This window comes from Lycorma delicatula, chromosome 2 (genome assembly GCF_047948215.1).
Source record: "Lycorma delicatula isolate Av1 chromosome 2, ASM4794821v1, whole genome shotgun sequence".
NCBI lineage: Eukaryota > Metazoa > Arthropoda > Insecta > Hemiptera > Fulgoridae > Lycorma > Lycorma delicatula.
In genome coordinates this window covers 38,537,705-38,555,627 of record NC_134456.1, presented here as the reverse complement: position 1 = coordinate 38,555,627, position 17,923 = coordinate 38,537,705, and the positions used below count along the sequence as shown (strand labels likewise).

General features: G+C 28.9%; 1 protein-coding gene across 1 annotated transcript; it reads left to right on the top strand.

The window, feature by feature from the left end:
• The first annotated feature begins 5,833 nt into the window (after positions 1–5,833).
• Positions 5,834–11,479, top strand: LOC142318736 (uncharacterized). Its single transcript, XM_075355141.1, has 2 exons — positions 5,834–5,993; positions 10,891–11,479. Exons 1-2 carry the CDS (start codon positions 5,913–5,915, stop codon positions 11,173–11,175), a joined length of 366 nt encoding a protein of 121 aa, XP_075211256.1. The 5' UTR covers positions 5,834–5,912; the 3' UTR covers positions 11,176–11,479.
• The last annotated feature ends 6,444 nt before the right edge of the window (positions 11,480–17,923 follow it).

The following is a 17,923-nucleotide window of genomic DNA, read 5'->3' as shown; positions in this document are numbered from 1 at the left end:
TTAGTTCAGAGGGTAACGATGTAGGACAGTCAAGATGTCAGGAAGAGGCCTGCAGTGAAGGCAAAAGCTGAGTTAAAAATCACTGATGTAAATGTCTACTGAGGCATCCCAACCAATGCCTGGCTTATTTTACTGTGAGGTGTAATCAGTTAGAAGGTGAAAGACGACTCCCTGTTAAAGCCCATCAGGACTGTGAACAGGGGGGGAAGTGGTGTGGGAAACATAAGTGACACAAGGTGTCTTCCCCTTCGGGGTTGGGATGTTATTTATTGTGTACCGATTTTGTTAATTTATTGTTTTTGAATAGTTAATTACTGTTTTCATAAAATAACTATTTTAATTTATTAATATGTTTTTATTTATTTTATTATTCCTAATGTGTACTTTGCAATCTGTTCAACTAGTGAACAATAAGCTACCCCTCATGGTCCAATGAGATGAGGCTGATATATATGACATGTAAATGAGGTGTAAATTTATTAAGTAATTTATTTCATGTAAACATGTAAATTTGTTAATATGGACATCATTTATTAGTATTTCCTTTTTATTTACGAGATAATATTTAGAACTTGTAATGCCGCTCAAGATTTTTCTGTGATTTTCCTTGATTCTTCAAGGCAAAGCCGGAGCAGTTCCTTTTTATTATAGAATTGCAAGCTTTTTATTTTTGACCTTCATCTATATAATTTATAATTAGGTTATGATATAAATAAATTATCCTCTTATTTATTCAAATAAGGTCCACAGAAACATAACAACATAATTTCTTATAAGCTAACATACACATATTATACTGTGTTATAGTTAGTTTGATTTGGTTTGGTGGAAGCGAATATTGTAATTTTTTTAGGAATAAATAATTTTTTTAGGATGCACTCAGTAATGAGTTCGCAAAAAAATGTTAGAACTTTTAATTTAATAAATATGTACATGATTTAATTTTAATTTACCAGTACCAACTGAAGATATGACAGCCTTAATTTTATGTGTCCTAAAAACTCATTTTGAAATAGACCCAAGATTTATTACTGCAGACAAAATTTTACATGGGGATATTAAAAATTATTTAATAATGATGATAAGTTAAAAATATGATTAAGAATCTACCTTCTAAATAATAAAACATGTTTTGATATTTAATCATTCCATGACAATTTATCATCTAATAAATCTACAAATTTTACCCTACATATTATGATTAATAAATATTGATATTATCATCAATGAAAATACCAACTAAATGATTATCAATGTTACTTCTACCAGAATGCACACTGCCAATTTATTCCTATTTATAGTTACTTTGTTAATAATTTATTAAATAAATAACTTTTTTGAACTGCTAATGCAGAATCATGTTAAGTAATTACCTTCTTTGTAGATTGAGGAAGTATTATCTATGAAGAAATTTACAATTAATGGTCTGATATTTTAAGAAAGATCATTTATAAATAATAAGAAAAGCAAGGAACTGACAACATCCCATGTTCTACATTTTAAAACAAAAAAAGTAATATTTTAGTAATATTTAATACTAAAAAAAAAACAAAGTAATATTTTATGAATTTTCTTACTGAAAAATGAAATCTCAACCATCTGTTTACAGTTTGTAAGAAGTAGCAAACCGTAACTGATTTCATAAAGATTAAGTATTTTATTGAATAAAAGTTGTAGAACCAAACTGAATGCTTTACTGATATCATAAAAAATGGATACTATATTCTCTATTTTTCACTTCAGCATCATGAAGGATTGTTATTGCTGGTGCTTTTTATTTAATTTAATAAGTCATGAACTTTAGGAGTGTTCAAAAAGTATTGAGAATCATATGATGTTTATGTGATATATATTATACATTATTCCGACTAAGTTGTCTTTAGTTGAATAAATTATTTTATGTAGAATTTTTGTAATACACAATGATTGAAAGTTAAAATAAAGTTGAAATAAAACAATGAAGTTTTATATTCTGGATGATTTTCCCCTGCATATTTATTCATACCAAATGATCTGTACAAATATTTTCCCAGAAAATGCTGGTTATAAGCACTTTTATTCGATAGCGTCTAACCAAACCTACATCCTATACAGAACAATTATTCCAGTGATTTAAGGGAGTTTGTTTCATTAAAATAAAATAATATTTCATTAAATTAAATTAAATTTTACTCCCGTGATCAAAATTCTCATATAATGGTAATTATTTAATCAAATTCAACTTATAATTTCAAACCTCCTCAAACTTTTTACTTCCTTGTACGAAGTAAAGGAAGTATTATGATCACGAAAAATGTCAGTTTCCAGATTTCAACAGAAATAACCATTTGACCATCCCTGAATCCATTTTGACTAGTTTTGGCATGACATCAGTATGTACATATATATGTGCATATGTATCTCACATAACTCAAAAACAATTAGCCGTAGGATGTTCATATTTTGGATTTAGGTCTGTTGTAACAGCTAGTTGTGCACCTCTCCTTTTGATTGCAATCAACTGGACCAAAAATGCCAAAAAAGCCCAAAAACAAAAACATATGGATTTTTGACATTTTCTTAACTGCAGTAATAAGCTCTGAATGAAAGCTTTTCAACGATAAATAATAATAAATGGTACTTATTTTCATTGGTTTCAGAGTAATAGCCAAATAAAATTTTTATTAATGAAATATTTGCATCTTACAAGGGTAAGGTACATTGTTTTGAATCAGACTTCATCTCCTTTTTTTAACTCTTTTTTTAATTTAAATATATTGATTTATTAATAATTATTGTCTGACCTCTGATTGTAAAAAAAATTACTATAAATGATAATTCAATAATAACAATAAAAAAAATATCAGTAGTTATTAATGAAATAAACTTGTATGTACTTTTCATTTTTAAAAAAAATGTATTTATGTAATTTAATAGGCGTACAAGGATGTCAGTGACGTACACATAAGATTTTTTAAATACGACGGTTATTTTTTTTTCAAGGTCCGATCGGTCACGAAATTAAAACCACAGTGAAAATAAAAAAAATTTTATTTGTAACAAGTACTTACATAGTTACGCTATTTAAGCGTAACATAGTCGCCACTCCGATTTAGACATTTGTCGTAGCGTGGTACCAACTTTCCAGTACCCTCATCATAGAACGGAGACGCCTGTATTTTCAGCCATGTTTCTACGCTGGTCTGCAGCTCGATTTCTGTGCCAAAATGTTGTCCTCCTAGCCAGCGTTTCATGTGAGCAAATAGGTGAAAATCGGATGGTGAGTAATCAAACATTTCCCAACGAAAACGCTGCAGGAGCTTCTTTGTTACAGCTGCAGTGTGCGACCGAGCATTGGCATGGAGAAAGACAATGCCTGATGACAACATTCCTCTCCGCTTATTCTGAATTGCCCTTCGTAGACGTTGAAGAGTCACACAGTATGAGGCTGCAGTGATGGCCGTGCCACGTTCCATGAATTCCACCAAAAGAACTCCATTTTTTGGAATGGAGTTCTTTTGTGTCCCAGAACACAATAACCGTACATTTTCTTTTGGAGAAGGTTCGCTTGAACTTCTTTGGTTTACTGGGAGAATGAGAATGCATCCACTGTTTGGATTGTTCTTTTGTTTCTTCAGTTTCTATATGGACCCATGTCTCGTCCCCTGTGACAATTTTGCTCAAAAATCTTCTCCTTCATTGTGGTAGCGCTGGAGAAACATTAGGGAGGCGTCCATTCTCATTGTTTTGTGATGGTCGGACAGCATCTTGGGAACCCATCTCGCACATAGTTTGCGGTACTGAAGTCTCTCACTCACAATGGTGTAGAGAGCTGACCTTGAAATTTCAGGAAACGAATCATTCAATACAGAAATTGTGAACCGACGATTTTCTCGAATTGCCTCATCCACTCGCTCAACGAGATCATCGGTTGACACTCGCGTCTTTCCCTGACCGCCTGCATCATGAACATCTGCACGTCCAGCTTTAAAGTTCCTGCATCATTGCCGCACTTTGCTGTCACTCATTGAAGTTTCACTGTACACATTACTTATTCGTCGATGAATTTCAGCTGCATTACACCCCTCAGCCTGAAGAAATCGAATTACCGCACGCGCTTCACACTTGGCGGGAGATGCTATTGTTGTAGGCATGTATACGTGCTAGCTGCGTGTTCAGAACTAAACGAAGTGACGCGGCGTGATTGAAGGCCATACTAGAGACGCTGCGCAACACATATGCTCGGTTCATCCGATCGGTTCATCACATCCGATTGGTTCATCCGATCGGACCTTGAAAAAAAAAATAACCCTCGTATCTCTTTTTATTTTAAGATAAATATTTTTATTTTAATAGAAAAAGAGTTAGTCTTTATAAGAGAACTTTAAACCATATAATAGGACTTAGTCCACTCATTAAGCCCAAATAAATATATGGGAAATATATTGAAAAATTTAATCTACAGTGTTTAGTAAAATCTTTTTAATGAATAATATAAAAGATTAGTTGATAAGTAACAAAGAAAAGAGCTTACAAACATTTTATAAAATTCACTGGCCAGCGCATCTTGGAATATAACATAAAACTTTTCCACTTTAACAAAACTTAAATTGATTCTTAAGCCCTAAATCAAAACTGGCATGACATCTTTAATGAACATCTGATAAACTTTCAATCCAAATGAACATGCTGTCCAAAAAATAATTACAGATCTTACTTTTATCAGAATGCTGTAAATAAGTAGGTATTTAAAACTTTTATTTGAAAACTTCTGAGTTTTTATTTTATTTGAGCAGAATGTAAAACAAAATATCTTTGAATTCCATGAAAGACTATTAAACAAGATTGCAATAACCTTTAGTTTTAACCCGTAAAGTTTTCCTTAAAAAGAAAAGTTACACACATTATTTGATTCACAGTAAAAATATTTGTAAACCATTTTCATCCTTGAGGGAGTACATGGAAACTTAAATGAGATATCTCTTCCACTTATTAATTCAAATTTTTCAAATCTATCCCAACAATTTTGTAATGGGTATAAAGTATTCAATCTAAAAATAATAGATGCCAAATCATTACATAGTTTGACCTTAAAGATATCATAAAAAACATATTAATGTCTGACCTATATGAAAATATATACTGTAAATCACAGTTTTTATCTTGGTAGGCTTGGCATACTTCATTGCTTGCCATACAAGTAATTATTGTTATTTTTTTATATTTTTTTTTATTTCTTTGTAAAGCAACATTGAACGCAATAAAATAACACTTTGTGAAATTAGTCATGCTTTTATTATAAGTACTCTGATTAATTAATTAATTGTAGAAAGTGCGGATTGTTTTTAAAATATGTTAATTTTTTACAAATTTATGAAAGTATAAATAAGGAAAACCTTTTACCAATAATTTTAAAACAAAAACCCTTAAGATAATAAAATTACAGAATAAACACATTTTTGTTTCCTTGTTGGATTCAATTTTAATTACAGGAGTGCTAAATTTAAACAACTAAATTAACAAAACATAACTCTTATTGTTTATGTAACTGTAAACAAACAATGAAAATAAAGTGTTAACAAACAATGAAAATAAAGTGTTAAAAGACTTAAGTATTTTAATAGGAAAAATATGAATAAAAGTAATTAAATATTATTCAGAAATAATCACAATATTTGAAGAATATAATTTATCTTTAAAGTAGTTGTGATAACTAAAAGGTGATGATCTCCATTTATTCTAAAAATAATTTTATTATTATTATTATCATTATTATCAATTTAATAGTAACAGTACAATTTAAAGATAATACTTAGTTGTTTTTTTTATATTGTAGGATCTATATATTAGTTTACACTGAATCAAATTCTCTTTAAAAATTAAGAAATAACTATATAGTACAAGTTAATTTCTATATACATATATTTTTGACAATGAATTCTGTTCTAACAAGTATTTTATTCTTCTTATGTGCTAGTTCCATCATTAACTCTGAAGCTGGTGTGATCAGAAAGGTATGCTATTTAAGTTAAAAAGTTTAGTTTTTGCTACCTTATGCACATTTCTTTTAACTAAGTTACATGTATACTGCATATAATATTTGCTAATTGAAAAATCTTATTAAAAGATACTTCTACTTAAAATGATAAAAATAACTTCCATAAATTGTTATGAATATTTTTAGCAAACTCTGTTAATATAAGTTATGTTAGAGATACTAAAAAAGTTATATGGGTATTGTTATACATAAAGAAATGTAAAACAAGTCCTTGTTTTATATGTTAATTGTAAATTGCAGAATACACATTAATCAAAGATAAAATCAAACCATTGGTTTTTTGTTTCATAACAATCAGTTTCTGAGAAAAAAAATGAAAATACTGATCTATTAATAAAAATAAATCAATAGATTTTATGAAGATCTTTCTTTTAAAATCCTAGTAAATTAAGATTTTAAAAATATAAATCTAGATAAGAATAAATAACAAACAACATTTTTGTATTACAAAACACAACATACACACATAACAATGATGTCATACAAGATTGTTATTTAAATAACAATTTTTATGTTGGATAAGATTTTGTTTTTATTATACTTCACCACTTATAATGTAATAAGCATTATAAATCACTGAAGTAACTACAGTGATATGAGTAAATTAAAAAAAAATCTACCTACTATTTATATGTACATTTCTTAATATAGAATGAATGAAATGCTTATGATTCTGAGAAAAATCAAATCGTTTGGTTTTTATATTTTAGAAATCACCAAAATAGTTTTTGAGAAATATATTTTCTAGACAGACTAACATAGTTCACTTTCGTTGAAAATGTAATCAATCATAAGTAATCAAATTCAACTCTTATCAAGAAACTGTAATTGAGCATCAGCTTGTTGTATCTGAAATAAATAAATAAAATGTCAATTATGTTTATAAAATGCAAATGTTATGGAAAATTTTTGATTTCAGTTGCACATCTTTTTATCTCTGACTAGATGGCTAGAGGCTAGATGGGTGGTGGATTCAGTATGATTTTTTATGGTCACATACGTTATCTGAGACTAGCTACTTTTTTTTCTTTTTCCTGTTTAGCCTCAGATAATAACTTTACAGATAATACTTCAGAGGATGAATGAGAATGATATGTATGAGTGCAGATGAAGTGTACCATTCATGAGATGTGTGGTTAACCCAACCACCAAACAACACCAGTATCCATGATCTAGTATTCAAATCCATGTAAAGATAACTGAGACACTAGCTACTAAAGAAATTGAAATATAGAAATATTTAGGGTGTGATAATGCCATAAACTAGAATAAAATCCTGAACCATCCCGGATTTGTCTTTCTTAACAAATAAACAATAAATCTTGAAATATTTTTTATTCTGATGTGTGGATAATTTTTTTTCTTTAACTAAAACAAATTTATAATCTACTTAAATGTAATATTCACTTTAGTACACTTTTCATATTTTAGATTACAGTAAATACTAGATGAATAAAATCATTTTCAGTTTTTTAATCAATCACATTACTAAGTTATGAAAAAAACTGTAATAACATCTTTTCCTCAATCTTGTGCTGAATTAAGATTTTCATGATAAAGAGCTGAGAAATGAGCTGTCAGCAGCTGGTAATCACTTTTATTGGTTTTTCTTTAAATTTTGTAAGATAATCCTGCAAAATTGAAAAAAGTTTTAGTCTTGACAATATTCTTGTGCTCCCATACTACTAAAGTAGAGAATTAAAAAAGCCTGTTTCTATAAAATTACTCTCAATATGAATGTTAAAGAGTTACAATTTTTTCATGTTTCAAAATTCAATATTTAAACAGAAAGAATTTTTTTTATTCCTAATCTGTATGTTGCAATCTATTCTAGTGAACAGTAAGCAACCCCCCCCCCCACCATGGCGTAATGAGATGAGAATATATGAATGACATGCAAATGAGATGTAGTCTTGTACACAGAATCTGGCTGACAATTCCTAAGATGTGTGGTTAATTGAACCCCAACTACCAAAGTACACCTGTATCCAGTGCCTAATATTAAAATCTGTATCAAAGTAACTTACCTTTGCTAGGATTTGAACCTCAGAAACTTCAACTTCAGAAATGAGGTATTAAATAAGTTGTTTGTGATGATGAGTTTACAACTAGACCTCTGAGGCTGAGTAGGTAGCATCTTGGCATTTTGTGAGGAGGTCCTGGGTTCAAATCCCGATCAGGCATGGCATCTTATATGCTACCAAGTTCCACCAGGCTAATGACCATCGCTGTTGATGCCTGCTTTTTCAAAACAAACGAGGAAATTATTAAAAATTGCCTATAAATAGTTTATCAGGAGTACAGAATTTAAGGGCATACATTTTGACACAAAGCTATTTACACAAACTCGTTTTCTTTAAACTGTTTGGAATTATATGAATCTTATTCTTTTTTAATCATTGGGGCTCAGTTATCAACTCTTTCTCATAACTATTTAGTTTAATATTCAAACACCAACTACATTTCACATTGTTGTACATATTCAGCAATTTATGAATTCAGTTTAAACTGTACAGAACCATGTGTTAAAGAAATGAACAATTAATTGTTATATTTATTAGAATATGTATGAGCAAATTTGTAATAAGCAGGTAAATACGAACAATGTGCTATCATACATTGTAAGATTTCAATTGATTTTGCGATTAAATAAAAAAAGGATCAGTTGTATGAATATATTTCAGTCTTCTGAGATTAGAATAATTTATTAATTTACTACTGAACATTTATTAAACCTAGTAATTTACCATTTGTAATTACCTTATAATATTACAATATGACCAAGTGTATTGTTCATCTGGAATAGGTTCCTGAGTCCCCTAGTCCCCTGAGGCCGTGTCTTTCTGTTTGTAATGTGCTACATTGCTATAATATAAAAAATGATACAATCACTTTTATTACACATACAAATATGAGGGCTGAGGACCACCACTCTGGTGGGGATCCTGCCTTTTTCTGGAAAGAGGTAAGAATCCCAAAAAACCACAGACATGATTTTTCCTGCAGATGGAGCCGTTTTTCTTTCTTTGGTGCTTTTCACGTTTTCTTCCCTCCATTGTTTGGTCTCTGGAATGTAATGGTGAACCCATGTTTAATTAATGTTATAAAACATAGAAGAAACTCAGAGGAATTGTGTTTAAATAAGTTTTATTCGAATGTGACAAACATGGCACCCATTGAGCGGAAAACCTTTTTAGACACAAAACATCGAGATGCTTGTGTTGTCAGCAAGCTCATGTGATTTCAATCATTTAAAATGGCAAAGTGGATTTTTCTGACAACTTCATCAGTAGTAACAGTTTTTGGGTGTCCCAAGAGTAGATTTCATGAATATATGAACAACCATGTTTAAATTCAACAGCCCACTTTTTTACTCAAAAAAGAAGGGAAGAATCCTTTAAAGTGGAACCTAACTCTTTTTGTATGTCTGTCTTGGTTAAAGCTTTTAAAACAAAGGTTTAACACAACAGCTCAAACTTCAACTTATCTATTTTTCAAAAACATTAATACATGTTTACTTCATACGATTGCTACAAACAAGCAACTAAATGCATGCTTCTTTCTAAATGCATGCAAAACTTTCACAGCATACAATCTAAAGAATCATATTTTAAAAATATCATAGTCATTTTAGTCATAATGGCACTATCTCTGTGTCAAGCCAAATGATATTTTTATAATTTCTAAACTTAAACATTATTATTATTTAACATAGACTACCAAAAATTACTGCAACAAATAAATTGTGTATTTGTTAAGTAAGGTTGAGTTATATGATGTACCAGCATGTTATATTTTATTTACATGAATTGATAAATAAATATACTAATTTCCATAATAACAACATAATAGTTCATTAAGTATACTAGAATGATTTCTAAAAAATAATACAATAATAAACTGTCAACATTAAAAGAGTTATAAATCAAATGATATGAAATATAATTAATACAATTATTATTATATTTAATATTAAAACAGCTTACCAAATTCCAATTTGATTTCCTCAAGCGCTTTCGGCTATTCTGCCATCTTCAAGAGGATAATTATGACTAACATATATAAAACAATAATCTTACATATATATAAACTGATCGTCATTTTGTTAGAATTCATCAAAAGTTTAGTGACTATGTCCATATTGTAATAGTTCCTCAATCACTTAGACTTAAAACTTAACTTGACAAATTTGAACAAAATGATGATAAATTTTTTTTATATATATATGTATATACATAATTTAATTATAGATGTTAGTGTTTTATACATGTTAATCATAATTATCTTCTTGAAGATGGCAGAATAGCCAAAAGCGCTCTAGGAAATCAAATTGGTATTTGGTAAGCTGTTTTAAAATTATATATAATAGTTATACCAAACAATGCCATATTTGAAAACTAAATATTATTATTATTATTATATTTTATTTCTGAAAAATAAAAGTAAATATTGTATAAGAATTAATTAAATTGAAAACTACAAAATGGTATTAAAAGACATCATGTACAAAAATTCAAAAAAAAAAAAAAAGCTTTGATGGTCAGTTTATCATGAGATAGTATTAATGTTGTCAAATCCATATGAACAAGCTCACTTTACCAAATGGCTGTTTAATACTTTCTTTGCTTGTCAACTATATAAATTATATACTGTATTTTGTAAACTACAGCTTGATATTATCATAACTGTTTCATTAGTTAATCAAGATAGGTTAATTAGATCTAAACTAAGAGTAGGTAACATGAATAAATTAGAATTGACATACGAGTATTATTTAGTTTATAAATTAGAATATATTTATAAAAATATAAAGAATTACAAGTTATTATATTACCAATTTTTTTTCCTTTCAGATGACTGAACTAAGTGCTGCTTGGGATAAACTTATACAAGTGTTAAGTGAACTAGGCGAGATGGAATTAAGAGATAAAATGATGTTAAATAAAAAGATTTATGATGAAAAACATCTTGCTGAATATCATAATGATTTGGAAGATGTAAAGCAAGATCCTTCATATGAGAAAAATGAAGCTATAAAAGATGTTAACATGTGTGTTACTGTAGCATGTAATTTAGGTTGTGTAGCATCAGGACATAGGTACGGACGATGTATCCATGGCCACTGTAATTGTTTTTAATGTAATATGAAATTGTGTGTGTGTGTGTGTGTGTGTGTGGGTGTTTGTTTAATGTAAATTTAATATTTAATGTACCTATTTAATTATATATTTGCATTAGTTTTCAACATGATAATATTTTTAGTAAAAATGGTTAAAACTAGAAGGGCATATAATTTAGAGTCAGATACTTTAGACTTTCTAACAGCATCAGATGAATTGGTGAGCTACATTAACTAACTCAAACAAGATATAAAATTTTTGCTTTTTTATGAAACTTTTGTATTTAATGAGCTAAATAAAGAATTTTCAGAATTGAAAAATTTTTACAGTGTCTTATCTTATTTTAAGTTAAAAGTAAGGCCTCTCTAAAAGAAATAATGAAGAAAAATATAAGGCTGTTAAATCATAACATGAGCCTAAGTTACTGAAAAAGAAATCAAAAATAACATCCCCAAAAACAGTACTTCAAGATCAAAAATTACTAATGAAAAAACAGAAACAACATAACAGTGATAAAAGTGATTATTTGATACAAATAACTCCAAATAAACATGAAAATTATTATTACAGTTATTTCCAGTCAGTAATTGATAACCATTTTAAGTTGAGAATGTTTTAAGGGTTCATTGGGTCTGTTCCATAGATTCAGGAATAATGAAGAGATATCAAGTACTGTGCTGATGGATCTCACTGTAATGATTTCTCTTCGGTTAATATTGATAAACTGAATGAAGTAGTCAACAGTTATTTATACTTCAGTGAATGATTAGTAAATAACATTACTTCCATACAAGCTCAAGTTAAAAACTGTTAAGTTGATGCTGACCCATTTTTCTACCATCATTGATGGCAATTTATAGTCAAGAAATAATGAAATCTTTATCACCAAAATGTGCAGTATTTAACAGATAAAATTTATAAATTGAATTGCTGCTCTAGAGAAAAATTGTAATGTATATGTAATAACTGAATTCAGCCACAAATTAAAATAATGTCAAGTTTTTACAATGCATCTGGATACTTTTAAATAAATTCTGTAGAAATAATCAAAAGAGCTGCTATAATCTAGTGTTAAAATATTACATTAAACATTTTTTTAGGTAAGTGAATTCAGAAAGAATTTTGAGAATGTGGGCTCTGTATTTTTCACTGTAGGTTTAAGTATATAGAATTAGTTAGTAGTACAGGATTTAAAGGGTAAGAATGATAATTTTAAAAAAATAGACATTCTTTTAAGATATTTAAAAATATTATAATAAGATATTATAAGTTATAAAAATACTAAAAGAATTACATTTATAAAAAAAATTTATCATGCTTTTCCTGATAAAATTTTGAATTGTAAGAATTTACTTAATAGTTATGGATTAAAAAATTTTACCATGACTGTCCAACCAGTTATAGATCAGATGATCATTTCTTACAATAGAATTTGGCTAATTAATCACAAAAAATTGTATTCAAAAAATCAGGTTTGCTTTGCAATGAGATGATATAACATGATGCTGTTGCAAATTTTGTTGAGGCAATGGGTTTAGATAAAGGGGATATTTTAACAGAAGTCTTGTTACAGCTTTTCAAAGAATGGTAAATTATTATGTATTAAATTGAAATTCTTGGAGTTTACAAAATTTCCTTATCATTAATAAAATTGTACTTAACCATTTGACTATGTATGTGGTAATAGTCTAATAAAAATAATTGTGTTTCTAGAATTAGATGCAGCAGTAGCATTGTTAAATGTGGTGTTTCTCAGTCAATTTTGGGCCATTATTGTTTTTAATGATATTCCTAGTTTATAAAATCTTGTTGGTATAATATACCAATGATAGATTGACTCTGATCTGGAATACCAATCTTAATGACTTTACTTACAGAACTCAGGAAATTTAAATAACATTATTAATTATCTACAGTCTGATCTAGTTGACAACCCTGCTAAGTTTAATATTTTGTTTTTCTATTAAAATTTGGTTCATTAATGGCGTTCAGTCTGTTAAATGAAAGATTAAAAAATACTGTACAATCTATATATATAAAGTGTATCACAAAGTTCTCCCGGGACTTTCATAACTTATTTTACTCGTGAAAATAATGAAAAAAGTCCATATAAACATATGACCTAAAATGCTTCATTTGCAAGTTATGCCTAGTGAAAGATTTTGTTCGGATTTAAGCTACCTTGTTGAAATGAGATTCTACTGAAATTTTTAGGACGTTATTTAAGGGACAGTGATTTCTATTGGTTTTTGACCTGAAAAATTGAATAAAATAGGTCACAGAACTGTATCTGCAATATTTTTTGAGAAATCTGGGGTGAAAACCAATAAATTGGGGTAAAAACCTCATTTTTTATTTTTGATGTACAGTATCTTTGCTAAATGGGGTAATAAACATATAAAAATTTTAAACAAAACTTGTAGAAAATTTAATTCTGAACAGAATGGTGTAAGATATGTTAAATAAAAGAAAGGAATACTAGAAAAATTAGAATTTTATTTAGAAACTGTACATTACTACATTTGTCAAAAAAGTAATAGTTTAATGTAAACAAAAACCATAACAAAATTCTTTTTTTGGTCATGTGAAAAATTTGTAAAAACAAAAATTGCTGTTAAAAAATTTAAGAAAAAACTAGAATAATGAATTGCAAAATAAAAATTACTTAGATAATAATATTTTAATTAATTACGGAAATGCAATAAATTATTGGAAAAATTATTATTTCAAATGTGGCAATAAAACAACAGCTGATCAACAATGCACAATCTTGCATTACTGTTTAAATCATTCTGTAAGGTACGTTAAGTGTATCGGATACTGTGAACTGTGCTGTGGTTAGCGAAGGTTTTCTGTGAATTTTATTTTTACGTAATCGATTTGCCATTGAAGTAATGCCGTACTTATTTACAACAGAGGAATATACTGATATGGTATTCATTTTGTGTGTGCGTAGCGTTAATGCTACAGTGCTGCAGTAGAATATGAAATACGTTTACCAAATCGTTGGATTTGCTGCTGCAGTAGAATATGAAATAAATTTTTCGAGTCGCAGGATTCCAGATCCCAAAACAATTATCGCGACTTTCCGCAATCTTCGGGAAAAAGGTTCACTACCTTGTATTCTTACCAGCTACAAAAGATCTGTCCAACACTACGTTGTTATGAATTATTATCGATCTAGTTCAGCGTAGTCCTGGCATCAGTATGCGACGTCTTTCTAAACGGAACGGAATTTCGTATTCGATGAAAACACTTAAACAAAACAAATTTTATCCTTATCATAAACAGCCAGATCAACATCTACACCCAGGAACGGTCCTCTTCGCTTGGAGTTATGCAACTGGTGGAATACAAATCGACAACTCTACAAGTATGTTTTGTTTACTGACGAGGCAAATTTTACTCCAGATGGCATCAACAATTTATGCAATGAGCAAATATGGGCAGAAGTAAATCCTCGTGAAATGGTGGAAAACAATTTTCAACACCGATTTAGCGTCAATGTATGGTGTGCTCTTCCTCAAAATCAGCCGTTTGGACCGTTCATATCACCTGGCTGCGTAAATGCTGAAGTTTACTTGCACTTTCATCAAGAAGAATTAACACAGTTGCTTGAAGGTGTTCCTCTAGCGCTGAGATTCAAAGTATACTTCCAGCACGATGGCTGAAAAATATTGTATATAAAACAAAAGTACATTCCTGCGAGGAATTAATTGTTCGCATAATGAAAGCGGGTGCGCAGCTTAAGGGCAACCATGAAGAACTAAAAAGAGCAACAAAAGCAGTACAAAACATGCAAAGAAATGTGTTAAAAATGATGGGTTCATTTTTGAACATTTATTATGAACTGGTACATATAATACGGATTGGTTTAGTGTACTGTTTCTAAACAAAAGTCGAATTTTTTTAAACTTTCTTTGTTTTATTCATCTTACATCACATTGTTTAATATTAAATTTTCAATAAGTTTTGTTTAAAAGTTTTACGTGTATATTATGCATTTAAGAAAGTTATGTTATGCCAAACATAAAAAACAGGATTTTTTACTCCAATTTATTGGTTTTCACCCCAGATTTCTCAAAAACTACTGGAGATACGGTTCTGGAATCTATTTTGTTCGATTTTTCAGGTCAAACCCCATAAGAAATCACTAATTCTACTCCTTAATTAATGTCCTAAAAATTTCAGTACGACCTCATTTCAACGGGGTAGCTAAAATCCGAGTGAAAATTTCACTAGCCATAACTTGCAAATGAAGCATTTTAGAACATATCTTTTCCTCTCCGGAGGAAAAGGTAATGATTAGGGAACTGATTCAAGAACTTTAAAGTTTTATACGAACATATGTTCGAGAACGGTTTTTTATAGATTACAGCTTGTGAAAATTACGCCCGAACTTCAGTTCCCTGTTGAAATGAGGTCATTCTGAAATTTTTAATACGTTATGTGAGGGGGGTAAACGTAATTGGTTGCTTATGTTTTTTATCCAGAAAAACTGAAGAAACAGGTCCTAGAAATATCATACATGATATCTATACATTGACATCATGATATACATGATATCATACATTAATATCTGATTGTCATGATATCTAACGTAAAACAGAAAACTTCGGTGGAAAAAAAAACACTTTTTTTTAAGTTTGAATTACAATAACTTTGTTAAATGACTAATAAAAGCGTAAATTTTATTATCAAAACTTGTAGAGAATTTAATTCTCTGAAAATTGATGAAATAACATCCATAAAAACAAAAATAAAGTATACTTTTATCATTAAAAGCAAAACAACTAAACATAACAGAAAATGCTATGAATTTGTAAAAATTAAAAACAGCTGTTTTTAGTACAATACATTTAAACCTTTGAGAAATTAAAATACTTTTAATTTATTTTTTAAAAAAACAGAATGTGATTTATACTGCATTAATTTAAAATAAATGTTCGAAAATTCCAATATTGATGTCAATACACTTTTCAACTTGTTTCCTTACATTTTCTGTTACCAACAAAATTATATCTTTGCGTATCTTGATGAGGACAGCAACATTGACAATATGATCAAGAAGTTTATCATGTTTTGCTTGTATACCTTGCATTTTATCCATCCCCATAATCAATATCTTAGGGAGTAAGATCCGGTGATCTAGGTGACCAATATGGTGTATGTATATATATATAAAAGCATTGAGGATGAATATTCATAGATTTTATAGCAAGATTTTCAAATCTAGGATTGTGTGTGAGATAGGCACACATATGTGTTGATAAAATAGTTATTATTCATCACAAAATAGATAATAGGTTAAGCCTCAACCAAGAATCACACTTTATCGACATACGAGTTCATAAAGCCTATAATAACACTTTTCTATTAATTTATAGCAAATTTATGAGAAATCATAATATCAGTGGAATTTATGAACAAGCAGTGAAAAGTTTATAAATTATACGTAATCACTTCAGGGTTTATTACAAGTAAAAATTTAAGGCAAGATAACCTTAAAATTTATTTACATTAGATAATAAAGAATGTTTTTGTAAATAAAAGTAAGTGATAACATGTTATAAACCCTGCATTTTGGTGAGTATGAGAACAACGCAAATTATAATCTGAGAAAGTTGAGTTAAGTGATGAGTACAAAAAAAAATTGGAATATATGGTAATGGAACAGAGATTTGATTAAGGAGGATGGAACTGAGATTAACATATTGGATGCAGTACCAGTTAAATACGTCCTACAGGTGCATTTATGGTACAGCATGTATTTTAATTTCCCTTTCTGTTTGGTAGAGGTCCTAAGTAATTGGTAAAAAAAGGTAAACTTTACTTTTACTTAGCATGATAGTAATTCTATAGATTTGGTGTTGTAGTTGAAGTAACATAAACATTTTTACAGTTCATAACACTGCTAAATAACACAAATATTTCTACAAATGATTGACAGATAGCATTGGAACAGGCAAAAATGTATAGCATATGGGTATCTTGTAACTCACCAGTGAGAACACAAATACCATGTTTCCAGTTTAACTTATAAATGGGAAACTTGTAATGCATAACTTGTAATACGTGAAAATGACATGCATTAAAAAAAATATGCTGCAACAAATTAATCGATGCCAAAACTACACATAATTTTTCATGTAGCAGGCAGTAAATAAGTATTAAAATATTGGATTTAAAAAGTCAGGATTACAACTCGTTAACTATGAATGTACTTAACCAAAATACATGTATAACAAAATGAAAACATGTATTTAAAGGAATTATGGAAATCATTATTATAAGTTGAAATGGAAATGGATTTTTGGGACATCTTTATGATATAATTAGTAATTACTCTAAGTTTAAAAATAATACAGTTACAGAAAAGATGAAACCCAAGAACACTAACATAATGGACTATACCAATGTATTAAATTGATGTGGACATATGAGGTATATGTAGGAGAAAAGGTGCTTAACTGTAACCATCAAAAGGAAATTAAATTGTTTCCCAAGACTTACTTTAAAGCAATGTATAAATGAGAGAGAAAATGATTTAGTAGGAATGAGGAGATGAATTTTTGTTCATAAAAAATACTGTATTATATAGTCTAATTAAAAAAAAATTGTTTCTGAAAAATAATAAACATAAATTAAATGAGGCTAATACTGACATGCAACAATAACAAAACCTGTTGCCAAACAACCAAATTTTGGATATTACATCCATAATTTTCACTTACATTTCAGAATTTCACATAAACATATTACACAA

Excerpts from the sequence above, each read along its gene's own strand:
- LOC142318736 (XM_075355141.1), top strand. The coding sequence starts at position 5,913 with ATGAATTCTGTTCTAACAAGTATTTTATTCTTCTTATGTGCTAGTTCC. Across the intron at positions 5,994-10,890 it reads AAGCTGGTGTGATCAGAAAG|ATGACTGAACTAAGTGCTGC; the intron begins GTATGCTATTTA and ends TTTTCCTTTCAG.